The sequence below is a fragment of the Mchenga conophoros genome, linkage group LG7 (assembly GCF_057382185.1).
Source record: "Mchenga conophoros isolate Kocher_MC1m ecotype Shallow Benthic linkage group LG7, M_conophoros_male_GT1.1, whole genome shotgun sequence".
Classification (NCBI taxonomy): domain Eukaryota; kingdom Metazoa; phylum Chordata; class Actinopteri; order Cichliformes; family Cichlidae; genus Mchenga; species Mchenga conophoros.
Genome location: NC_140532.1, coordinates 46298213 through 46324575, shown reverse-complemented (window position 1 = coordinate 46324575; position 26363 = coordinate 46298213). Strand labels below are relative to the sequence as shown.

General features: G+C 41.4%; 1 protein-coding gene across 2 annotated transcripts in view; it reads left to right on the top strand.

The window, feature by feature from the left end:
- Positions 1–14430, top strand: part of ass1 (argininosuccinate synthase 1) — a 37045-nt gene extending 22615 nt beyond the window's left edge. For both annotated transcript variants that reach the window (XM_085279697.1, XM_085279696.1), the window contains 6 exons: positions 2633–2717; positions 4826–4890; positions 7231–7362; positions 9659–9815; positions 13899–13964; positions 14057–14430. In XM_085279697.1, the coding sequence (XP_085135823.1) occupies positions 2633–2717; positions 4826–4890; positions 7231–7362; positions 9659–9815; positions 13899–13964; positions 14057–14105 (554 nt within the window). In that variant the 3' untranslated portion in view covers positions 14106–14430. The remainder of the gene's footprint in view (positions 1–2632; positions 2718–4825; positions 4891–7230; positions 7363–9658; positions 9816–13898; positions 13965–14056) is intronic.
- The last annotated feature ends 11933 nt before the right edge of the window (positions 14431–26363 follow it).

The following is a 26363-nucleotide window of genomic DNA, read 5'->3' as shown; positions in this document are numbered from 1 at the left end:
AGGATAATCACGCAGTGTTTTTAGTGTCATTTCTTTGGCCTCTGCCTTACTTTGTGTTGCTCCATCAAACCTGGAGACATTCTGTTGCACGTCATGCATAAACATTCAAAAAATGTGTTAAATGTAAACATTTCGGAGCTTCTGTTAATCATCGTTAAGAGGTCGCGTCCACTATCGCTCACTGTCCACTGCAGGCCGTACCTCATCTTGTTACTTAACACTGATGGTTACAGCTGTAGGGCTACAGATCTGAGGCTGACTCAGCTGCACTTTATCACCATTTCTGACCACCCAGTCTTATCCCTAACCCCTCACAGCATTACTTGGTCCCAATCTGCCATGTTTGACCCGGGGGCACACACACAGGCCGGAAGCATTAACTCCAGCTAATACATTGAGCCCTGAGGGGCCAGGGGAACGCTCATTAGATATATTGCTACGAGGCTCAGGGTGAGTAGTAGAAAGTGTCACATGTTTGTGCAAAAAGAAAACTGCAAGACGCATCCAAGCCTGGGGCAAATGGCACAGATGTCCCTTCATCGTGGTTCCTCGGTGGAGGTTGAACTACGGCAACATCAATAGGCTGAGGAGACACTAGCGCCTCTGATTGAACAGACTTAGTGGGCAGCTTTACGAGCTATAAGCTATAAGGGTAATTTAAGGGAAGTTCAAAAGTTTAGCAGGAAATTTTAAAGAGCAAATGAAAATGCCTTTCAGTGGATCCGCAACGAAAATGGATACCCCGATCTCTCTTTACCAGTTTCCCCCAAAGAAATGTTTAACTCCGAAACAAGTTGCTCGGCGTCGGTTATCTGGAGATGCTTTTGTAAAACAGCGATGCTCTAGTAAAAGCCCGGTCTGGTTTCGCGGGCCCTTTGCATGCCTGTGCTCCATTTTCACACATATTCTCTGTGCCTTTTATTGAGCGCTCTATGACAAAAGCTGTTTTAGTTGTCCACACAAAGGCCCAAGCCTACTCCTCCCTCTGAGCACAAGATCAGCACAAGAATGTTTCATTTCATTCCCCCTCCCACCTTTTCATCCCTGCCTTTCTCACCAACGTTTTCTCACTGATTAAAAAAGAATATTTAACGACAGGAACCTTTCTACCCCCGTCAAACGCTCCGTTCCCCCAATCCTCTCCCCTTTTTTTAAGTGAAAAAAAAAATCATCCCTCCCTCCTTTCTTGCCAAAGAGGTAAGGAGGAAAAAGAGACACAGAGGAAAAATGTAAAGCAGTAATTTTTCCTACAACTGTGTCTGCGCTCCCATTGTCTGCACTGTTAGGCCACAAAAAAAGAAAAGAAACTGAAGAAAGGGGATCATGAGTGGAAAAATACCCCCTCGGTAAATGATAGAACCCAGAACAGCGCAAGGACGAAAAGAGCCGACCCCTGCACTCCCACATTCAGACGCTCAGCTAATTTATTTAAACTTTTAATCTAATTATTAAATATCTAGGAGAGGTTTTTAAAAAACACACTGCCCTCTCCTGCTTTTACTCTTTTTTTTCTTCTTCCCCTTCTTCCCCTTCTTCTTCTTCTTCTTCGTCTTCCATGGGAGCCACCATGATTCCCGCGATATGAGAATGGGCTGTCAACAAAGCCCTTGTCTAAAAAAATTAGCCAAGTCCCTCACATGTCAGTCCCATTAGAGCTTAGCAAACGCTAGCTGAAAAGCAGAGAAGTGCTGCTCTTCTCTTCAAAGCTGTTTGACTGACAACTGCAAGCACGCTCAAGTGTGTGTAGGCCACGGGATGGACAGCGCAGCGGATTTCGTCCTGCTTCCTCCTTGCGTAGTCTTAAAAAGGATATATACCCCCCCCTCCTTCCACCTCCACCTTTGGCCTGCGTTGCTTTATCAAAGGCCACGAATAAGCAGGTCTATGACAGTGATTGATGCGCACTTGGGTTAAGTGTGCGGAGAGATCGTGGGCGTCTAAAGAGCAATAGGAAGATGAGTGCAGGTGCTTTAGCTTCCAGCACATGCGCAAAACACACACAAGAAGTGAGAAGGAAAAAAACCTCTGAGCTGAAGAGAGTATGGGTAACAAAGCTGTGTGTGTAATTGAATTAGGTAAAGCCAGCCCACAATTTCACAGCTTTCATATGAGACGGGCCTTTGAATTTATTAGCCCTTCTCTCCATCTCCTTTTGTAATGGCTTTCACTTTTAGCTGGAGACTATTTATTTGACTGGCTGAGATAATAAGCGCTTGTCAGCAGATTTGATAAACTCTCCTTTGTTTTTTTTGTTTTTATATCTGTTCAGTGAAAATTAATAATTTGTTTTTTAAGCCATTTGTCCAAAACATTTTTTTTAAACTAGACTGTGAAAGTAAACTTTATAACTCTTTGATTCTTTGATGTGTTTCTTGTGTTTTTGAGCGTTACATTAATTTATCAGCTGCCTGCTTTGCTGTAGTTGTTCTTTGTTGTATCAGAAAAACAGAGAACTTGGATATCAGCCTATAGATACAATTTTGTTCTGTTTGAATCTCAGATGTAAGAAAGCATGATGTAGAGGATGGATAACGGCCTGCATCAAAGCTATTTTAGTTACTATTTATGATTCTGTTTCTATGTTGGTGTTAAAAAAAATCTTTTTTTCTAAATCAGTATTTTATTCCTGCAGGTGTTCCTGTCAAGGTGACCAATATGAACGATGGTATTTCCAAAAACACAGCACTGGATGTCTTCTCTTACCTCAATGAGATCGGGTAAGCATTTTTCTGTGGCTTCAAAACAACACGCACCTTCTGTGTACGCCTGTAAGTAAGCCTCTCTATCAGGATCGTGTCCCCAGAGGTGGAGCAGTGGTTAAGTTTACCACCTCTAGAATGATGTCTGTCGCTGCTGGCCCTGGGATCAACTTCCACCAGTTTTCCCTCCTGCGTTTCTCTTCCAGCCTTGTTTCCTCTCTCTGCTTTCCAACTGTCAGCGTAAATGAGAAATACTGAAGGTGAACCAGGCGACACCACAGAACAAACTGTTTTCCTCTGCTGCTTTTGGGTTTCAAGGTGTTTCCTGTGATTTTTATTTTACACACACTTTTTTTCTTTAATTCTTAACTTCAGACCTTCAGACTAATGCAGCACATTTCTATTGAGTTTAAGCACTCAGATTGTTTTCTTATTACAAAAGATTTTTAAGATGACACACACACACACACACACACACACACTGATTAATACATCAGGGGCAACTCTGGGGTTCAGCAAACCACGTCTCTGATCAGTGGAGGACATGCTCTACCAAGCAAATGCATCATTGTGCGAACAGTGCCCCTAATCTGTAGCCAGATGCTACAGGTGTGTGCTTTTATTAAACTTGTGCAATGATGTTGATGATGCATTCCTATGATTGCATGATTGGTGTGTATCTACCCAAGATATTTTGGGTTTATTTGAATTCTTACTGCTCTTTGACACAAGCACCCCAAAACAATAGCTGTATGGGCCACATTCAGGTGTCATTTTCCTGTAGTTGCTGTAGAAGCTGTTCATTCAGTATTAAGTAGCTGCGAGCCAAAGGGTCTTCAAGAATCACTTGTAGTAATTTATCGATCTCTAAATAAAAGAGTTTAACTTCAGGTAAAATAAACATTTATGTGTTATTTAAATGTTTTATGCCTCCACATTTGTAGTATAATTCTGATAAAGTCACAGCAGGCGAACATTGTGCCAGACACAACCCTGGTTTCTGGAGCTCTATTAGCCCTCTGTCCTCTAATAGGATTCCACTGGAATGTCTGATAACAATTAAAAACACCTAAGTGTCAAGTGTTAATTTAAAGATCATGAGTAGGTCTTTTAAACTATGTATGACCATTTAATATTTCTACATTTCATTATCTGTTTCTTATTATCTCTTTCTCCGCCTCCTCTCTTTCATCTGCCTCAGTCATCATTGCTCTCTCTCCTCCCTCATTCTCTTTCTCGTCACCTTCAGCCTCAGCCAAGACTCCTGAACTCAAGTCAGGGGTCTAACAAAAGAAAATGTGGGTAAACATGCTTATTTATTACTGGTACCGCCATAGTTAGTTATTGCAGATCCGACATGCAACCCTCGGACTGGAGACTTCCAGGTAATGTTAGGCTCAAGTATTTTAAAAATCGCCCTTTCCTTCTGACAAATAGCTTGGTTGCATTCTCACATCATATCAGAGTTTGTTCACTAAGTGTGTGAGCCACTTAAAAGAAAGTTTCTCTAACAGCAGCTAATGGCAGCGCTCACTGATAGAAAAGTTCAGCATAACTTCAAAAACTCACCTCGGCATTGCTGTCATCAGAGAGAAGTGGGATTCACTGTTTTACAGCCTCATTCAGAGTAAACAGGCGTGGACACCTGGTACAATACAAGCTGAGGTGAACAAACGACAGGCTGTATTCACTACAGATGAACTCCAGCTAAAATGTATGAGGTGACTCGGGCAGGTAAAAATGTAAAATATTTCAAAATATTTCAAAATATTTTTATTTCTGATTTATTGCTAAGTGTTGATATTATTCAAACATGTTAAAATATATAGTTTGCACAAATATATTTGAGCTGGAGAAACATGCTGGCCGCCCGTGGCCATTGTTAAGGAATGCATAGCAGCTGGCTGAGCGTGTTATTCGTGGACTTTTATAGGCAAAAAAGTGTAACACACATTTTCAATCAACAATTTCCACCTGTTTTCTGCAGTGTGGCCCAAAATGTCACACAGATTGAATAGAAGGGAATTTCAAGGTCAACAAATTAGGGAATTGGCGGAGCACTTCTTCCTTTTTGATGATCTAAATAATTTAGGAGTTTATCCAACAGTCTTGTCTTTATCTCTTAGGGGAAAACACGGAGTGGGCCGGATAGACATTGTTGAGAACCGTTTCATCGGCATGAAGTCCCGAGGTAAGACTTAAAAATGTTTTGTTCTTCTTTGTCTCTTTTTTTGTGCCAGATTCACCATTCCTGACTTACTTGAGCAATAATATCCACTGTAAATGCAGTAAGGTGCATATATTTGCACTTACTCTGAACTGCCTCATAGTATTTTAATTTTACATGCACTGAAAGCCTTCCTTTCAACATCCAGAGCTTTCATCCAATTTGCAGTTATTTTACATGAATGCTTCAAGTGTCACCTCTGCTGTTCTACTTCCATAAAAGTGGGCCGGGTGGCGAGCACGCTTCTTAAGAGAAATGTTTTTCCTGTGGTTCACCTGGAATCATAGACTCCAAAGTTGCTTCCATTCACTTATGCATGCACACATACAGAAAACACACACCGTGAAGAGGAAAGGTGCACACGCTCCAGTGGATACACACAAATGCACAGTCGATCACGTATCTGCGCACACATCGCTCTAGGATGGTTTTTTTGTCTCTTTATCTTCGGCATCAGCAGGCAACTTGAAAAGCTTCTTTGTTAGGTCTCTACATGTATTACCACAGCAAATATACAGGGCCAGCGAGCAGCCCTGGCCTTGCGAGACACGCTTACACAAACTGTCCTCTTCCTCCCCGACACTATGTGCTATGATTGGCAAATTGACTGGCCAACAAACTGTGGCTGTGGCACCACTTGGCAGGTAGAAATTGGAAAATGGGAAGCCCACTTTTCTCTCCCCTCGACTGAACAAAAGATCAAAGCTGTTTCCTACACTGAAGCAATAGGAAGAGGTGGAGCAAGAGGTGCCCGAGTGGTTGAATAACTACCATCAAGTGTTCACGTTGCTGTCCTCGGAAACGGCACTCGTGTTAGCACAATAGAAGATGGGAGGAATTGAACGGGGACATGTCATTTGTGTTGGGTCATATTTATTTGTGTGGGGTCAGGGAGGCGGCAAGGATTGAAATGGTTTGTCAAGAATCTTGTCACTGTGCTACAAAGCATTCAGCAGCCTGTGTGCCAGACTAACATTTCCCTCCTGTCAAAACACTGTCAGACCTCTGACCAGTGCACCCATGATGGCCTCAGCAAAAAGCAGTCGGAAATGGCCTCATCTTTTGATGAGCGGGCTGCCTCGTCAAAAACTGCTGTCAGACATCAAGATGCTGGCTCTAAAAATACTTATAAAAGTCTTTTTTTTTAATGTCTTCATCTAAAGAGTCCCACCAATAATTAACCAGCTCATCTTGATCTAGAACAGGGGTGGACAACTCCAGGCCTCGAGGGCCGGTGTCCTGCAGGTTTTAGATATCACCCTGGGTCAACACACCTGAATCAAATGATTAGTTTGTTACCAAGCCTCTGGTGAACTTCAGGACATGTTGAGGAGGTCACCCCTGATCTAGAAGATATTTATCTTTATTCGCTTGCTTGCGCTACCTGTTTATGCTCAGCTAACAGTTTGCCTGAAGGGTCAAAGAGGATCAGCTTAAAAAGAATAAATTCCTGTCCTGAACCCCTGCAGGCCTGCAGCCATGGTTAGCATACCTGCACTGACTGTATAAACCTCAAAGCCACTGGATTTTCTTTCTTTAAGCCTAACTAAACTGCCACTGTTGGGGCTTAACCAGATAGCGTTTCATTGTTTCCTACTCTCCGTGAAGCTAGTTCTGTTTTTGGAGCACTTAAGCCGAGTTTTGTTCGGGGGCAGTTTTAACTCATTTATCTGATCGAGCCTAGAATGGAAATGTCTTTACGTGCCCTCCGTGGCCCAGGATCTCCAAAAAGACACAAGCCGCTCTTGCGGCAGCCTTTTTGAGGCTTTAGACAATTAGCGGCGTCACTAATGCTTTGTTTTTTTTACCTGCGAGCACAAAATAAATGCTTCTCAGATCAGCGGTCTTTAGGCTTGTACAGATTCGGATTTTACCTGACATTTAAGTGACAGCTTCATTTCTCCTGTCATCTACCTCATCTTTTCTCCCTCCCTGTCCAGAGGGGGTAAATTGCAGGGTAGTCAGAGCCGTGGTCCAGACTCCGGGCTGACAGGGGCCTCCTAACCTGTCACAGGCTGATCCATGTTTTGTGAGCACTGTGAAGGCCTGTCTGTCAGACGGCTGATGTAGTTGTTTGGCTGCAGTTAGTTCAAATGAACAGACCTTGTAGTTTATGTTGCTATGAATGGCCTGTGAAGATTATGCCTTGGAAGTAATTATGTGCACTATCCCAGTGCCTCTAAAAATATGATATTCATGAGCAGTCAGGCTTGTAAAGGTGCCAGCACTCTCATCTAAAACCCAGCTGAAGTCTTTTGTGCAAGTTTGACTTTGTTTTGTTGATTTTTGCTTTGGTTTGTTTAGGGATATATGAAACCCCAGGAGGTACAGTTCTGTTGAAGGCCCACTTAGACATTGAGACCTTTACCATGGACAAAGAGGTGCGGAGGATCAAACAGGGGCTTGGTATCAAGTTCTCTGAACTTGTGTACAATGGTGAGTGCCCAAAATATCTCATCTTAATTATGTTGTTTCCTCTTATTCTGTTTTTCTCCTGTGCAGTTCCTGCAAGAAAGAAGCAAACACGCTCAGTGCATCCGTACACTGCTGTGTGTTCAGTGTGTTTACACGTGTGTGTCGAGCTTTTCTCGGCTCAGGTGTCCTAATCCTCCCTTCTGCTCACTCTTCACCTTCATCCACATAATAGGATCAGTGCCATTACAGACTGACTACTAGGTTGCTTCAGTTATACCCTCCAGAGGCAGGAAACACACACACACACACACACACACACACACACACACACACACACACACAAAGGTGATACTTTGAGGAGGAGGGCAGAGATTAAACCCATTGTGGGTTTAAATCATTAATAACTCTGCAGATAGCAGACGGCTGGTAGTGGGGCTTATGTTAACAATCCACCTGTTCAGCATCTGTTTTTTTGCAATATTTACCTAAACAGTGTTTTATAGGAGAAGACACATTTGACACTAAACGACTGATTAGCGGTCAAATAAATGCTTAGTTGATTAAAATGAATCTAAATCCGCTTGCAGAGGTTTAAAGAAAGCCCAAATCTTAAAGCATCACTTTCACATCACTTTTGAAAGCAAAAGACCAAAATGACGGATTTCTTTGATTGACGATTTAAAATAATAATTCGTGTAATCTTCTCAAACAACCACTTAACAGAGCCATGCTGGCATCTAGAAGCAGCTAACACGAAGATCAAAAAAGAAAGGAATGATTGTCTTTGAACATGGCCAGATGATGAGGTGGAGGTCAGCCTCTGGTGAGAGAAGGACCCCTGCTGAGTGGGGTGTGACTGACCTCTGAACATATATAGACGTGTCCCTCGCCCATCTGTCTTAGTGACTGATGATCCAGCTCATCAAAATTGGAGAAAAGAAAGGGGGAAAGGATCTTTACCTGAGACAGAAACGAGACCAGAGCAGAGAAAGAATTGTATCTCATAAAAGAGCGAACAGTCAGATCTGTGTGGCCATCCGTACTTGTATTCAATAAATAAGGAAAATACAGTGGAAAGATTTTAAGCAGTTTAGATGTTAAATTGTTATTCATGTGCCCAAACGTATCCATTACAAGGTGTCCTGATTCCAGGTGTTTGGCTTTACATGAAAACAAAGAAGCAACAGTGACGACTAAAGTCCCCAGAAAAACAACTTGTTTAGACCAACGTGCCTCCCAAGTGTCTTTGAAAAACCATTTGCAGGTGAGCTGTGAAGATGGATTTTTAACACTGCATTAAAGTAAATAAGAAACACAAAAAGTCAAAAGCTTCCAGGTTTTATTATAGCACTTATGTAGATCTTGGGCTGTGTGAGCAATACAAAAGTCAGCAACACAAGCACTTTTCCACAGTCGTGTAAGCAACAGGTAAGATCTTAAGAGTACAATAGTTTCTTTTTCTATAGTGTCCACAAAACAGGTGGACATGGCAACCATGATGATATTCAGTGGTTATTTTGGAACTAATATGAAGCCTTGAACTTCATTTATTATGGATGAAAAGCTAAATAACCAGCTAACGCTAACTAAGCTTAGTTTGCAAGGTGCATCCGTTCACTATGCGAGTGCCTCACATAAACCCTGATATCTTGTAGTTGGTTCCAATTAGCTTACAAATAAAGTTCACAAAGTTGAAAATCCTTCCATTAAAACACTTCAAAGATAATCTAAGGGTCCACTGACTCCAGTTAGCAGAGGTGAAGCTTAGCAGATGGTCTGCATCCACCTGTCATTCAAAGCATCCACATAGAAAGACACTAGAAGGAGAGGGAACCGTTAGTGATGTGAAGCAGGCGGGTCCTGATTAAACCTTTTCCCATTTTTGAAGGGACTGTTTAAAGTGATGACTGATAGAAGTGAAACGTACTGCTGACGTGCTAACTAAGCTACAGGGTGACCTTGAATAACCAATCATGACCAGCTGGCAGCTGTAAAGTGACAGCAATATATCACTGCTTTATATGTGGATGGGCATCTATAATGCATCATTTTAAGCCTTGTTACCATTAATACTGGCAAGTTATTAAAATATTATCTATGAACTACTTATAAATAGGCTGTACACATGTTTAATTATTCTCTAAATATGGGATCTTTGATGGGGATTGACTCATTTTTGTGTGGATGCCTCAAGTGGTCATTCGAGGAACTGCAGGTTTTTTTTTTGTTTCTTGTTTTTCAGCCCTGGTTTTGTCTTATCTCTCCATCTGCCTGGACTATAATAAAAACAACTCCTAAACCAACCCTTGCATTACAGGTTTCTGGTACAGTCCAGAGTGTGATTTTGTGCGACACTGCATCGCCAAGTCCCAGGAGAACGTGGAGGGCAAAGTGCAGCTGTCTGTCTTGAAGGGTCAGGTCTACATCCTGGGACGAGAGTCACCCAAGTCCCTGTACAACGAGGAGCTAGTCAGGTAAGCAGAGGATGAAATACAAAAAAGTGCATATGTGTGTGTGGTTGTAAGACAGAAGTGACAGCTGCGTGTGGTGCTGCTCTGGTGCATCCACATGTTCACCAGTCGGCCTGTTATTAGGTCACTTTGACAAAGCTCTCTGATGATCTCCACATCAGCATACTTAACTGACCCTGCCTCACAAAGACATCAGAGAAGTGTCAGACTCAGTTCCTGCAGGGCAGACCTCAACACCCCCCCTCCGCCCCGGCCTCTTAGCTGTGGTAACAGTGGGTTTGTTCAGGAGGGTGACCCCTAATGCCCTCTGGGCAGGCTCAGCACTGACCAAAGTGAAAACCTCCTCCATATGTCTCTCCATCTCCACGTCAGTCACACACACACCAGTTGTACCCTAAAGTCAGAGAGCTAATGGTGTTTTCAGCCAGACGAGAGAGGTGATTTCACTCGGCTTTTAAGAGGAAAGCACCAGCATGTCATGCTAGTTAAGCAGGTCAGAAAGAGAGACACTAAAAACATGCCTCACACAGTCAGCCATTCAGTTCCTTAGACTGGTTTGGCAAGCGAAACAGCCAGTTTAAAAAAAAGGAGAAAAAATCAATACGGTGAGTGTACATTTTGTCCTGTGAGAGAGGGGGAGATAAACAGAGATTATACTGTACTCAGACCAGGCACGCAGCCAGCTTTAGTAACCCATACTGGCTTGTTTCAGTTTAGTTTTTTTTTACTAATATTCAGTTTTTGCTAAACTTTCAACTCGTTTTAGATAAATTATAACTCCTCATTCCTTTAAACAGACAATTTGCTGTATGGTTTTAGTTGATGAACGCTTGTGTTTTGATACGAGGCTTCATTTTATAAAGTCACATTTCTCAGCAGGAATGATACGTCTGTGTGACTCAGTGTTGTGTTGCACCATCTCAAAGTCCTCGGGGCCACTGACAGATGGGCCAGTGGTTCCAGATAAAGGGGCTCTTTAGAAACATCAGCCCCCCAAAAAACTCTCACATTAGTCTCAAATTTAGTCACTCACACTGACACACGGCTTTATTTCTTACCCACGGAGAGCAGGTTTTTCTTGATAAGGTGTTGTCTTTTCAGGAAAACACACGCCTGTGACTACAGACCTGTCGCCCTACATGCTAAACCTGAGAATAAATGCTTGAATTTACGAGACCAAGCCGACTCTCAGGTGCCTTTCAGCAGTTAAAAGCAAAAAGATATTCAGTTTCATATATACTTTTCTTTGTTGATCGTATACAACAAAGAAAAGTATGAAATTCTTTATATGTGGCAACGTGAAACCAACAAATGTTTGGGTTCTTACTAAAGTCTTAAGTAAGATGATGAAGTTATAAAGAAAATAGTCGTAATAGTTACAAAATTGATTTTGTTCATCTTCTGGCCTCTTCTATTTGTGCCGCACCAGTGCTCAGTTTCTGAAACTAGTGTTAGCATTAACATTTAACAACAATGAGGAAAACATGTCATACATTGCAATTTTTTAAAGATCATAGATCTCACTGCATTTTATAAGATCTGTGTTTGAGATACAGAATGTGCATATATAGAATAAAGACACTATTTTATTTCAGAGGTGCTCCTGGTAAGCTTTTGCTTTCGGTATGTAATTTTGCCTCAAAGTAAGAAAATAAAAACTCAGTGATACACCTGAAACAGGAATACGCTTTTATTTTTTCTGTAGTTATCGATAGCTTTCTCCAGGTAGCTGAGATGGTGGGACACCAGTATAACCAGAGTAGCTGTGAAAGCTACCCAATAAAAGAAAAGGAGCAAAAAGGGATAGTGACAGAAGCTAAAACCAAGAGTGAAACTTAGAAGGGGATTTGCTCAATGAAAAGAGCTCCAGGACTTGGGAAGGTTCAGAAGTTTCAGCTGGAATTATATCTACTAAATCAGTTAGCAACAAAGCCTAACAGCCTAATACAAAAGGGGCTTTAAAATGGAGGCAGCGGGTTAGGGTGCAGGGGGGAAGTTGTCTATTGGCACTTTAGAAGAAACTTTATTGGATTATTCTTTAATTGAGAACAATGGATAAAACAAACTGAATGAAAACTTGATCTATTTCGAGAAAATGCAGTGAACCAGAACTTTCTTAAGTGCTTTCTATTGTACAATAAAATGCATAAAATCCCCTAAAAATAAGTGTTAATACACACTCATTGGCTACTTTAGTAAGTATTGCAGCACTGGGTTGGACCCCCTTTGCCTTAATCTTTTATGGCACAGATTCAGCAAGGTGCTGAAAACATACTCCTCAGAGGTTTTGGTCCGAATCGACATGACAGCTTCACGCAGTCGATGCAGATTTGTCAGCTTTACATCCATGATGAGATGATATCCTGTTCCAGCACATCCAAAAAGTGCTCTACTGGATTGTGCAGACCATTTGAGTACAGTGAACTCATTGTCATGTTCAAGAAACCATCCTGCTGGAAGGAGCGATCAAAGGACAGGCACACAGTGGTCCTAAAGGGATGGACGTGGTCAGAAACAATACTCAGGCAGGCCCCAAAGTGTGCTAAGAAAATATCAAACACACCAACAGGCTGAACTATTGATACAAGGCAGGATGGATCCATGCTTTCATGTTATTTACGTGAAATTCAGACCATGCCATCTGAATGCTACAACACAAATCGAGACTCGTCAGATCAGGCAATGTTTTTCCAGTCTTCTCCTGTCCAATTTTGATGCCTTGACCATGTCTACATGCCTAATCGCGTTGACTTGCTGTCATAATATTGGCTGATTAGATTTTGCTTTAAAAGCAATTAACCGAGCGTTCCTAACAAAGTGGCCATGCCAGACTTGTTGGAATGTTTTCCAGTTTCTACAAAACATGTAAAACTACTTAACAACACATTTTTATAGATGTAATATGTCATTGATATACAAACGAGTACTTACTTATGTATTAGATGACAAGCTTATTGTGAATTACTTCTTCGTTGCCACTGACAGATGGACGTACCTGACAGCGATACACCTGGAAGCAGCAATCTCATACACACACACTCTCACTTATTTGCCACTACATGAAAACCTGTCAAAATCACACACACACACACACACACACAGAGACCAGATTAGGCATGAAACCCCCGCTGACATCCTGTTGGCTCTCCACAGGCAACAGTAAACGGCGTCATTAACACAGTGGTAATACAGCCCTTCGCCGCACCCATCTGAGACAGAAATGTCACCCTCCTCGCTCTCAGCAGTCTCCGCTCTCAATTAGACTGCAGGGTTTCTTAAAGGAATACACAATCACATGCTTGCAGACACACAGGCACAAAGTGCTGTATTCTTTGTGGCCACTCACTCATAATGGTGTTCAGGTGCTGGGCAGGGAGCCTTGTATTGAGAGTTGATGATTTAGTTGTCGGCCTTTCTTTTTATAGTGTTTATCCTATCATTTGTTGGCAATTTCCTCTTTTGCTAAGTGCTTTTGAAGAATGAGTGCAAGCTGTACACCGGGAGTTGGGGGTGTCATAGAAGGAGAGGACTCAGTAAGGGAGTGTATTAAACACTGCAGGTAGAAACTGCTGTAATTACACAGCACACGGGCACTCTTTGTGAGACACAGTAAGAAGAGATGACTACACAACAAGCAGCCTCGACAACATGGGACAACGCACCGCCGCAAGTTATAGATTTACTACTTTTTCACAAGAAGTGGATAAACTGGAAGACAGACAGCAGATTACAAAATCATCTCAACACTTAGCTCACAGTTGATATGATGGGTCTTTTGTGTTCTTGTATGCGTGAGCGTGTTTTCATTCTGCTGTGTTGATGCGCAAGCAACTAAAGAGCATTCAGAGGAAAATCAATTGGGACACTGTTTCAAAAGATTATCAATGATCCAGTTATCCCAGCGGTTGATGAGGCTCTGTCTCTCTTTATGTTCACGCCAGTGACGGCAAACACTTCAATCAGTTTGTTACCCCACTGTCCTCTAACGTTTGCCTTCAGTGTTTGGTCCCTCCTTAACTGATCCCAGATTTGAAGATTGCTCCCTGTGGGCTCACCTGCTTCTTTTCTGACTTCTTTTTGTTTCAGCATGGACGTGCAGGGAGACTACGACCCGTGTGATGCCTCTGGATTCATCAGGATTAATGCCGTCAGGTTAGCGTTCGCCTTAAAACCAAAGAGTGACTGTTTATTAAAGCCAGCTCACACCTATGCTTCATCCTTCTTTGTATATTTTTCTGCCACAGGTTAAGGGAACACCACCGCTTGCAGGGTTTGTCCAGCACCAAGCAGTAGTTGGTGTCAGTTGTGGAACAACACCTTCTTTTCTTGTTTTCTCTCTCCATGACATATTACAAACCAACAAATTTTAGTCTTTGTGCCTCTAGTATCTACCTTATGCCTTATTATGTAGTGTTGGTTGTATTAGCACAATAGGAAGCACATCATTTTCATAGTTGAAAGCACGTAACAGCAGGATTGGCTCACTCCAAAATATGAACTGTGGATAAACTCTTGATATGTATTTCTTAGTATTTGGTTCCCTGGAATTTTCTATTCTTGGCATCATTATTTTAATACCATGAACTGTTTGTATTCAAATAAAAAGGGGTGAAATTTCCTTTTTCTTTGTTTCTCTTCCACTTTTTGGTGTTTCATTATAAAAAGCACAAGTCATTTATGTCTTTGGCAGACTGTGTATTTGTTTTTTAGTTTTAATGCATGCCTGTTTAAGTCTTGGGGCCACACTCGGTGCCCCGAGGAAGCCGTGTCATATTTTACAATATGCAGATGTAAGGGGAGCGCTGCAGAAGTGAGCATAATGGTTCAGTGATAGACACTGAAGTGGAAGCAATGAGGTCATTTCTGAGCTCAAATGGCACAAGTCAGATGGAAGGAAAACCAATTGGACGCGATACATATGTATATTCGCCAAGCATGGCGTCCCCACGCTTACACGACAGAGGCAGGAGGGGGTATTGTAAGGTTCACTTACAGCTTTTTTTCTTTTTTTTAAATTGGAAGGTGGTACATTGGTTAGCACTGTTGCCTAATAGAAAGAAGCTCCTGAGATCAAATCTAATCTGGGGCCTTACTACGTGGAGTTTGCAGGTTCCCCTTGTGCATGTGTGGGTTCTCTGCAGCTAAACCAGCTTCCTCCCGCAATCCACACAGACATGCATGTGGTTAGGTTAATTGGTGATTCTAAATTGACTGTAGGTGTGAATGGAAACGGTTGTCTGGCTCTGTGTGTTATCCCTGCGACAGATTGCCGACCTGTCCAGGGTGTACCCTGCCTCTCGCCATGTGATAGCTGGGACAGGCTCCCCTGCAACCTTCAACTGGATAAAAAGGAGAAAATGGATGAAAAATGGGTACGCTCTTTTGGATGACTATTTAAAGATCTGTGAATAGGTGAACGTGGTGCAGTGTCGCTCAACAGGAAGACTTGAACGGGAATTAACAAGATTAGGAAGGAAATCTATAAAATTAGCTTTAATGTGGAGATTAAGGCATTAGGGAACAAAACTACAACTGTACTGCTGAAAACACGAGTAAAATATGTGTATGCTAATGTGGCGGGTTATTGTTACAGCGGCTTTTCTGAATCAACTGAAATGTGGCAGCAGATACTAAGTGCTTAAGATGTCGATGTTGTATTGTGACAACATTTTGGAGGTCGACAAATTAAAGGAAATACTGACTTGTTGACCTCATTCCTTTGCCCCCTCGCAGCCTGGATACTCTGAAGGAAAAGGTCCTCTACACTACATTTCATTAAACCAAGGTTCATGTTATACCATGACAAAGCAGTGAAGAGCATTTCTCTTCAGTTTAAACTTTCTCGTTCACTTTTTTAACCTGGATAACTGCAGCCTGTTCAAACACCATTACTGGTATAAACCACTGGGGTCTAAACAGGCGCAAAACAAACACTGTCTAAGCCGTTTTAAGAGATGCACTGCAGCCCTGAACATTTCTATTAATCACACAGCAGAAGTGCATGTGAGAATGCAAATGTTAGCTGGTCTTCAGCCTACCGGCTTCTCATTATAAAGTCTATGTCATGTGGGATTGCACTGATGTGTGAATACATCTGAAATGGACCATTTGTGGTTCCTACATGTGGAACAGCTGTGGAAAACAAAACTGCAAAATTCATGTTAAAAAAACAACAGCTTAAAAGTCTTTGATGTGCAGTCCTTAAGCATATGCTTGCCCCCCTGGATTGGCTTTGAAAACCCTTAAAGGAAGATGTTACTACACTGAGCGATGACCTCTGCCCTGTGAAGAATCATTTCTATTCTGATGGGAGTTGTCTCTTCTTCCATAGAGCATCAGGCCTTCAAAGTAAATACAGTGGACACACTGTGATTGGAAAGCACTCTCCCTCATCATAATAGAGGCTTCTCTTTCTACGTTTTAGGTGTTTGCAATTTCCTTTTATGGTTAGATGAAAAAATAATTCTATGCTGTAGCTGTTTCTCTTCTTCTTCCCTAGTTCCCACCACTGAGAAATGTCAGTCCTGTATCGAAGTGCTGGGTACGCTGTGGGCCTCATATTAGGGTCCACAGGCACAGGAGACCCCCCGCCAGGTCTAATGGGCAAAGAGGAATTCTCGGACCCTTTCAGTCCTGCAGCAGCCACTCAGCCACTGCACAATTACACGGCAGGCGTCTCAGTCTTTGCCTGGTCAATTACCAGCCAGTCCCTGCATTTACTGTTGTGCGCACACAGGTTGTAAGATAATCAGTGTCCAAAATTGCCCGGTTAGAATGAAGGGATGGAAGGAGAGTTATTCAGATTAGTCAGTCAAGCTGAAGGGGTGGCAGGAGGGATGGGGACAGCTATCAATCTCAATCTGGCTTCAGTGGTTGGAGAGGGGGAGGATTGTGGTGACCTTTCTGTTTTGTTTCTAGAAAGATATGATCCTGTGGAATTTTTTTTACTGATATAATAGCTTGCATGCATTTCTTTTCAGAATTACAAGGTTGCGTATTGAAGTTTTACTTAGGTGAATACTGCTCTATCAACAACTCTGCACGTGTGTGTGTGTGTGTGTGTCTACTTACCATATCACATGTCATATCCCATCCGCCACCCCCTCCCTTCTACCTGCCTGTCCGGCCAAGCAGGTATGAAAACTGTCCCACACCTGACCAAGGGAATTAATCATCCTTGACCCTGGAGCAATTACCCCTCATTACCCACTATGTCTTCCTCTCAGGGGAGAGTTGTGTGACAATAGAGTGACATGAAAGTCAGCGGTAGCACAGGACCGGTGGACACTCCTAATGGACACTTCTGTGCGACTGTGTCTTCTCAGGAGGCCAGGTTGACTAGCCTTCCACTCCCTGTCACTCTTCCGCAGCACATGTACAAAGGAGGCTATTGTCCCGGATCACAGTCCGCGACCTCTTGAGCTGAAGTGCAGAGGGCCGCCGGCAACAAAAGCTGGAAAAGAAATACTCAAAGGTGGTGATGATAAGAAGGTTTAGTTTAACTTTATTTAACCATTTGGTACAGCTTTCTAAGATGACAGCACTTTTAAATGGATTCTAAGTTACTAATAATTTATAGACCAGTTATGCAAAATACTAAAATCTCTTTGGATGAAAGTCCAAACTTCACTTCCATCTAGTATTAATTCAGCTGCAAATGTTTGAAATGTACAGTGATTAAGTGCAAGAGAAGGGATGGGTGGTGTTGCTAATGCATGATCTCTCCAAAGTGTACCCTACCTCTCGCCCTATGTCAGCTGGGATAGGCTCCAGGCCCCCTCTGCATGCCTGAATTGGACGTGCAGTTAAGAATGGATGGATGTATGTTTGTTACCTGCTTCAAACCACTGCTTTAGCAAACTGCTCTCAGGACTTAATATTTCCCCATCGCTATCTCTAAGTTGTCATGTTGCAGTTTGCTTCTTGAATTTGCAGGAAGCTAAGTTAATCGTCAGGTTTTTACCCATCTATTGTGATATTAATTTGTTGAGGAATTAACAGAACAAAGCGCACGAGAATGTCTGCTGTCCCCCCCCCCTTCAATCTGCGCTCCTCATCTGCCTGTCAGTGTGGAGAGAGAGCGATCCTTTTTTTCACTGACCTGTCCGCTTCAGCACAGTAAGACAGGAACAATGACCAAAGACCGTTAATTACCACCAATTACAGGCCAAAGAAGCTCTTGTTCACTATGGTTTGTGTGTAACCCAAGCCCAGGAAGCCGCATGACGGCTGTCCCGCTGTGTCTGTTCCTTCACCTGCCTCCAGAGCACCACATACACGCACTGTTCTTACCACCATCACGTCATATTTTATACCTACCTGGATTAATAAACACCCGCTTGTATCTGAATAAACTGGCAGCTGCTTTTTGTGCTCTACCATTTCACTTAATACTGCTTTACTTAGCAGGTAAAGGGTTAATGGACTGGTCCCCTGAGGTTAGTGTAGAAAGCTTATGGGCTTGGCAAAGATGATGAGGTCATTCCCAGCTAAGAAACAATAAGTGATTTGCAGCACACAGTAAACATTCTGCTGGGCTACTATGAATACATTATTTATATTAATATTTTCTGTGTTCACTGGAAGATCCAAATTGAACAGGACAGTATTAATAGCACATATATGAGGATAACCGCCTCATTGTTTTCTATACAGATGTGAAGTATCTGTTTTAACCACGGGCCATTAAATTGAATACTTTGAATAAACTGAGATGGGAGTGAAAGTTTCTGACACCTGTTGTATTAATTATCTAAATTATCTAATTCTGTGGTTCACGTGCTGGGTATAAGTGCCACTTATGCAGGCTAGTCTGAAAGCACTGATGTGTCTTTATGGGTCAGATGTGCGCTTCATTCATACTCCTGAAACTTGATCTCCTGCTGCAACATCAAGGCGACCATCTGTGAGGAACCATCAAAATAAAACCTTCCAGGCTAGCTAACATCCACGGTTCCTGTGTGCGTGCATGCGTGCGTGCGTGTGTGTTTTTACCTTGATGTCAAAGCCTATTTTCTGGTGTCAAAGGACACCCATACATGATGTCCTGAAGATCTATAGACAGATGGGACCATTACGGTCAAAGCCCCTGGCTTTGTTTGTCCTAAGTCGGTGATGAAATATTGATGGAAAAATAGAAATATTTTGCCCGCTGCTCAATGTTGCTCATCTAAAAGGGTTAATGAGTGTGAGGACTTCCCTGTCTCCTCTTACAACCAAATGTAGCTCAACTACTCACTAACATTGACCGGAGTCTGCAGGCTCTGTGGGCCTAACAAGAATCGATAACCTTTTTCAATACCGGATTAAGTCCGGGTATAATTGCTCAAGTAGCCGAATCCTGACTGGCCTGCATTTTACAAACTTTGGATATTGTCCGTCTTTGAAAAGATCAGAATAGTAGGACATTAAAAAGATTTTTGCCTATTTTCCTTCTTGCTGAGAGTGAGACTCACTTCTGTCTGGTAAATATAAAGCCACAACCATCTGCCAGTTAGCTAAGCCTGGCTCTGTCCAGACGTAACAAAATCCACCCTAGCCTGAGGTTTTTGCACTTTTATCTTTGCACAGATTAAGCAAACAAACTGTAACATGTTTGTTGCCTTTTGTGGTGGATTTTGTTCCAGCTGAACTGAGCCAACCTCTCTTGCTTCCCCTTCTTATGATAAGCTGGACTAACTCCCAGTCATGTAGGGTCATGTTTAATATAACAGTGATAGAAACACTGATCATTCACTGTCAATTTAAGTCAACGTATGCTTCTTAATCTGTAATTAAGGGTAGAAATATACATCACATCATATATTACCTACAGGTTTCTTAAGTATTTGACTAATTTGTGGATTTTTTCCGCAAACTTGCACAAATTGCTTCTTTTTAGCACACTAATCGCACAGATCAATACTGAGATGAGTGTACTGACTGTGATTCTCTTTACTTGGAGCTTCAGTACACTTTTATTGGCTACATTATAGCTTAAAGTAACATCTTTGCTTTGACAATGAGTTTTTTCCGACTTCATTTAAAACCTTTAAACTCCTGTGTTTGGATAATTCTTTGAAACTGGTTTGAAACTTCTGCCGTACTTTCACTGAATCCAAACCTATCAAAGTTATGACAAACACAAGCGCACACACACACACCATTACAATGCCCTCAATTTTGCAGGTCCCTCTGGGAAGCGCCAATGCAGCATGTTGATCTCAAATCAATAGATTTATCTCCCTGTGTTGCTTCCCTTCCCCTCCTCTCCCTGGGGGTCTGCTGGCGAGGTTTGTTTGCTGGCACACGCTCTTTATGTTCTTCGATCTGTTACTCTGTGAGGAGGTGACTGGATGAGGGGTTCAAGGTGGATGCTGGTAGCCTCATTCTCAGTGAATCCCCTGGATGATGTAAATGTTTAATGGCGCTGGTTATTCGGTTGTTATGGCGTGTGTTATGATGGATGGTAATGCAATGTTTTCTGATGGTGCCTGAATTACACCGCAGGGTATGCAGGCTATTTGGGCTGGGTGTTTAACTGGCTTTCATTACTGAACTTTGCAAATATGGTCTGAAATTATAGTTCAAGCTGCTGCAGTATTTTCTGCTTCAGTAGTCATTTTAAGTCATTTTTGCACAGCGTCTCGACTACTAAACATGGTAACTTCACTCTAGCTTTCTTGTTATTGCTTTGATACTAAATGCACTGAGTGACCACATCTTTCTCATCCCATATAAATGTCTTCCAACTCACCTAGCTTAAACGTTTTGTGTGCCTTGTATTCTCCATGTTTACATGTAGATTTTAAAGCTGACACATTTACATTTGAAACCTAATTTGACAGAAAATTATTGTAATTTTACAACATTGTGCTAAATCTTGAAAATGGATCATAAATCCTGAAGCTATCATCTACATCAGGGGTGTCAAACTCAAATACACAGTGGGCCAAAATTCAAAACTGGAACAAAGTCGCGGGCTAACGTTAATATTTATTGAAATATATTTATTCATCCAGATATAAGAATGAATCTTTTCTTATGGACTCAAACACGTTTTGCTGAAAAACTGAATATGGAACAAGCAAAGCTTAACACTAAACAATATATATATTAGCTGTATAATACCAGTAGGCCAGCTCTGATAGTAATTTGGTATGGCTTCGCGGGCCAAATGTAATTAGGCTGCGGGCCAAATTTGGCCCGCGGGCCAGAGTTTGACACCTATGATCTACATGTAAATAATGCACTACATTACACAACACAGTTACAAATTGCATTTCATTTATGCAAATTAAATTTTGTACAGTATGACTGATTTAGTGGAGGAGTGCAATTTTCTATTGGAAAAACAACTAGTTCAAAGAGAATATTGTTGATTTGTAAAGATAGTTATCAGGTCACTAACAAAGTTTAGGTTGATGATGAACAAATTTTGGATCCATCCTTTCATGTTGTTTACACCAAATTCTGGTCCTACTGTGCGAATGTTGCAGCAGAAATTGAGACTCTGGCAACATTTTTGCAATATTCTATTGCCCAAACTGAGGCAAACAGTTTCCTGTTCTTCATAACTGACTGCCTGTGAGGCAAAGATACTACAATATTAGAAAGAGATCCCAACAACCAAACAACCCATTATGAACAAGCAACTGGTGACGGTAGGAAGGAAAAAACACCCTTTCTACAGGAAGAAAACTGTAGAAAGTGGGTTTGCAATACTCATCACACAGGTCTTGTACCCTAAGTATAAACTTTATCAAAAAACACCCATTTTGAGCCTAATCTTAAAGGTCATTTTGAAAACTCTGAGAAGCACAAGTAAGCCAGCGGTCTGAGACTGAATTGCTCTAGTAGAATAAGATGGTACTATGAGGTCTTTAAAATATGATGGGACCTGATAATTCTAGATTTTGTGTGTAAGGATAAGAATTTTGAATTTAATCTGAATTTAATAGGGAGCCTTTCTCACCTTCCTCCTCGATTCTGATGCTCGGGTTGAACTTCACCAGGCTGTGTTGACCATGTATACATGGCTAAATGCATTGAGCCTCCACGTGACCAGCTGATTGGATGCTATGCGTTAATGAGACTTTGAACAGGTATACCTTATAAAGTGGCCACAAAGTGTACACATAGTGTTTTAGCTTTGGTGTGAGACTAACAGGGCTGCTAAGCTGTACAAAAGACTCATGTGACGTGTTTTGCAAACCATAAAGAAAGGCATGCAACCAGTTGTGAAAAATAGGTTTGAAAAGTTGTGAGATGGTGATAAATTATGCATGCTAAGTTGGGTTTTTTTCCTTTTTTGGACAGCCCTGGAAGATCTATGCGCCTTTGTATGCATGAAATGAGGAACACTTGTTTTGCTGTGCAGTATTCAGGGATGTGCTGCCACCTCAAAGCTGATCCAGCTGTATGCCTTGGCTGAGCATTACGTGATACTTTGCACCTCAGTGAGTATGAGCAACACAGCAGTAGGTGAGGGTTTTATCTCGAAAGTAGATTCAACACCAGCCGAGGACATCAACGGTCGGTTCCGCTTTTAAAATGCCTCGGGGCCCCATAAGCTGTGGGTTTAAAGTGCCGAAAAGAATTGCAACCCTGCTTTGCTTTGGGTGAATAAAAAAAACATTCAGTCCATTTCTGCAGCTCTGCCTGCTGATATGCTTTTATTTCTGTCATGCCTGGTGTTTGGCTTTGAACGGCGCCTCGTGTCATCCTTATGAAACTCTTTTCACCGGCTTGTTTTGTGGTGACAGCAGAAGAATTACCTGCAAAACACTCTTTGTCAGCTCAGTGTGCAGAGAGCTCACAAACAAGACCATTTAGCTATTATTTCCTCTCAGTATCCGTTAGACACAGCAAAACGGATGTTTATCAAGAAAAATGGGCGACTGTGGGAGAGGAGGAAAATAGGACAGGTGAAGAGAGAGGCCAGGAGAGAGGGATGGAGAAAAGACGAGAAGGGGTGAGGATGGGGGGGAGGGTTATTGGAGTTGAGGAGGGGTCATGGTGTCCCAGTGGAGAGAAATAGTGGAAAACATCCGTAATTTTCACTGCGGGATCCCGTGTAATTGAGTCATTTAAAATACAGATACAGAGCTGAATCAAAGCAAAGTGGCTCTTGGCGGGAGGAGGGGGCTGCAAAGTAAAATGGAAAAGAGGTAAAAACAAGGAGGTAAAAAGTGTGTTTCTCCTATTAGTGGGAGAAGCTGGTCTGTTTATCCTATTCATCTGTCAATCTTCTCTTTCAAGACACCGTGTTACCTGCCACAGATTTTCTTTTGTTTGTCCTCATATACTCTTTCAGTCAGCATTATGCTCCTGTTTTATGTTTTTTTAATTCATTTGTGGCACTGACTTAGCTTTTTGTCTCTGACTAGGTTCGTTTAGTCTTTGTGATGGATCTCCTATAATTTGACTGTTATGTTGCACTTTTTTTTATATCTCATTTATTTTAGTCAACAATCAATGTTGAATTGACTTAGCAAATTCTTTATATATAGCTTCTTCAGTTTCTATCATTTCTGATCACACATTTCCAGATAAATAAACACGACTTATAAATTGAGGAGTTTTTGGATTTTACGTTGTTTTTCATAAATAGAGAAAATGCTGATTTGATTTAGTAGCTTCGATTTTGTGAAGACATTTTTTAATTCTCGTTTTTAAATTTTAAAACGAGAGATAAACCTGTGGCGTGAGCAAATTTTGTTTAGACTGCAACAGAACAGCAAAAAAAGCAAGCAGCAGCACCTATGGAGAATAAGAAATGCAATAAAGAGTTAGCACAGCCTTCGTTTTAAAATGAACTTATGTGATCATGTAAATGAGTGTTAGAATGTAGAAAATATACATTTTACTAGCAGTGAAGTATTTCTGTGGGATTCTAGGATGAAAGTAACTTCAAGCACATAGTTTGCAAAGCAGGAAAACTTAACTGTCAAACTACTGTACAGAAAAAAATCACCAAGCATATATGGCATATTGTTTTCACTGAATTGTTGAGCACACCCAGGTGCAGACACACCTTACAGTTTGTGTCGCATGTGTGTGTTGCAGGTGTAAAGAAGTGTCATTATTCAGTAGTACTGTGTGAGAAGCACTGAGCATCTTTATAATGGCCATAATAAATAAAACCAATGCTTTCTGTTATGACAGGTGAACCAGTACTGCAAATACTGCAAACAGACATATTGTTGAACACCAAAAAAGTAAGAGCAATTTTTTCCAGCAACTCTACACCTCATCCCAAACCATAAGCAACACACACATGCTTAAAAAACATAGTTTGAGTACACCTACACTGGCTTATACAGGAAAAAGATAATAATATTACATAGTAAGTAAATCATTAATCATTAATATTTAATATGAAGGTTTAAGTCCTGGGACAACTGCTCAAGGTTTAAAGGCTAAGATAAGATCTGTGATTAGAAAACTAGTTCCCATACTTGCAGCTGCATGTTTCTACACGCTGTTTAAAGGTGAGCTCAACATTTTTCACAGGTCATTTAATATATGGAATATTTGTTAAAAAAATAGTTATGTAAATTCTTTTGTGCCTCCATCTGAAGGCACATGAATCAGCATTGTTTGGATGTGCAGACTTTAGGTTTAAAAGAATTAAAAAATAATGAGCCCCATATGCTTCGTACAGACAAAAACTTGCACCCATCTGGTAGGTGGTTAAGTTGCACTGTGAGTAATTCTGGCCCCTGATTTTAAAACTGCACAACCGGGGTGTCGAACATGCAGCCCCGGGGGACCATATTCAACCCAATGGCTTTGCATGGTGAGAAAATTGCAATGAAGTCATTCACTACACTTTTCTTTTTTATCATAAGATGCAATCCCATTACTGCTGTGGTAATGTGATGTTAGTATTACTACACAGAAGAAGTATTTTTAGATGTAGACATTTTGTTTCAGTAGGATTGATGTTTAGATTCAAAGGCTATGCATGATCAGTAAATGTAACATGTCTGTGAAAAGCACTCCGTAATTAAACTTTACATAATTACTCCTTCCTCTCCTTCACTTATTAAAGTAAGAATAAATTAAGGGTTTTATTTAAGGGTTTTTTTTGCCTATGAAACACACTCTATAAATAGTTACTATAGTTACTTTCTTACTTATTTACTCACACTACTTGTTATTTATGCAACTAACTGTGAATTGATGAATTTATGTTACTCTCTTTTTATTCTTATGCAATGTTCATATATGGACAATACACTAGAGTGAAACAACAGAAAGAATGTGTTTAGGGTCATAGTGTTTGTTGCAAACTTCTTACAGAGAAGGAAGAAATGAAAGAAACTAGTTATGCAACATACAAAATTTACAAAATTGCCAAAATTTGAGTGAATGCATGATATGGATAATACAAAAAACCCAACATATTTATTACGTTTGAAATTTAAGAACAGCTATTTTGGAAATTGGTTGTGGAAATAATTCACAAGCTGTGGCCCTCATTTTTTTTTCAGATATGAAAATCATTAACGCTTCAGAGCCAAGGTTTATTTACTGCTTCCTGCTGCATGAACAATGTCTTCCTGAATGAAAGCCATGCTGGGATACCTCTGAGACCTCTGGATGAAACTCTAAACTATGTCTTGCATCCAGCCTTTAGAAATTTATGCCCATAGCAGAACTATGGCAATTATAAAGCAATTACAGTCTCATATTGCCTGTTCTTTTGAGATTGGAGAGAAAAGAGGAGGAGGTAAAAGCTCGGTAGTCAAAAAGAGTAAGTGTGCCAATATTGATGCTCCTTTTTCCTAACTGCTCAGTTGTCCACCTCTGCATGTGTTCCACTTGCCTGACCGCAGAAAACATCAAATTTTGACTTCACTGAAATGAGCATGAAAAGGACAAAAAGAAAAAAGATCAGCTACTCAGCTTCAACTGATGATACTTTTTTTTTTTTTTTTTTTTAAAACAACCTTTTATTCTTGAGAGACCAAAAGCTTGGCTGAGTTTGTGCTCAAATGCACTTCGCTGGCGAGTGGCCCAACAGTTTTACCACAGTGAACCCTGGGAACAAGCATCTATTCTCTGCCAGACAATGACAGGGAGGAAGCTGTGTCTGTGTGTGACACTTGATCAGCCTGCTACGGTAACCACAGCTCCACACACATAAACACACACTTGGTCAGTTCCCGCTGCTTGATTGGCAGCACTCCAGAGACCCACACCTGCCTTAACTGCCTTTGCTTACTACTAGGCCATTTAACCAGATGGCGGGCTGATTTTATACAAATTGTATGTGTGTGCTTGAGTCCATTCTCATGAATGCATCGTCTGGCTGTATATGAAGAAAACCACCTGACTGTGTCTTTGATTTCCCAGCCACCTCCGGGTTTGAATACATTGGCAGCACAGCACATGGTTGCAATATGTTAGTCGCCCAGATCAGACTTCAGTCCTGCTAGATTGGAGGTCTTCATTTAGAGGTGCTGGTCTGGGAACAGCGCTCAGTTGCCATTTAATTTCTCTGCTTCTTTTCTGGGAGTGATAACATGCCCGGGGGCCGACGAGGAAAGGAAACTGATATATGTA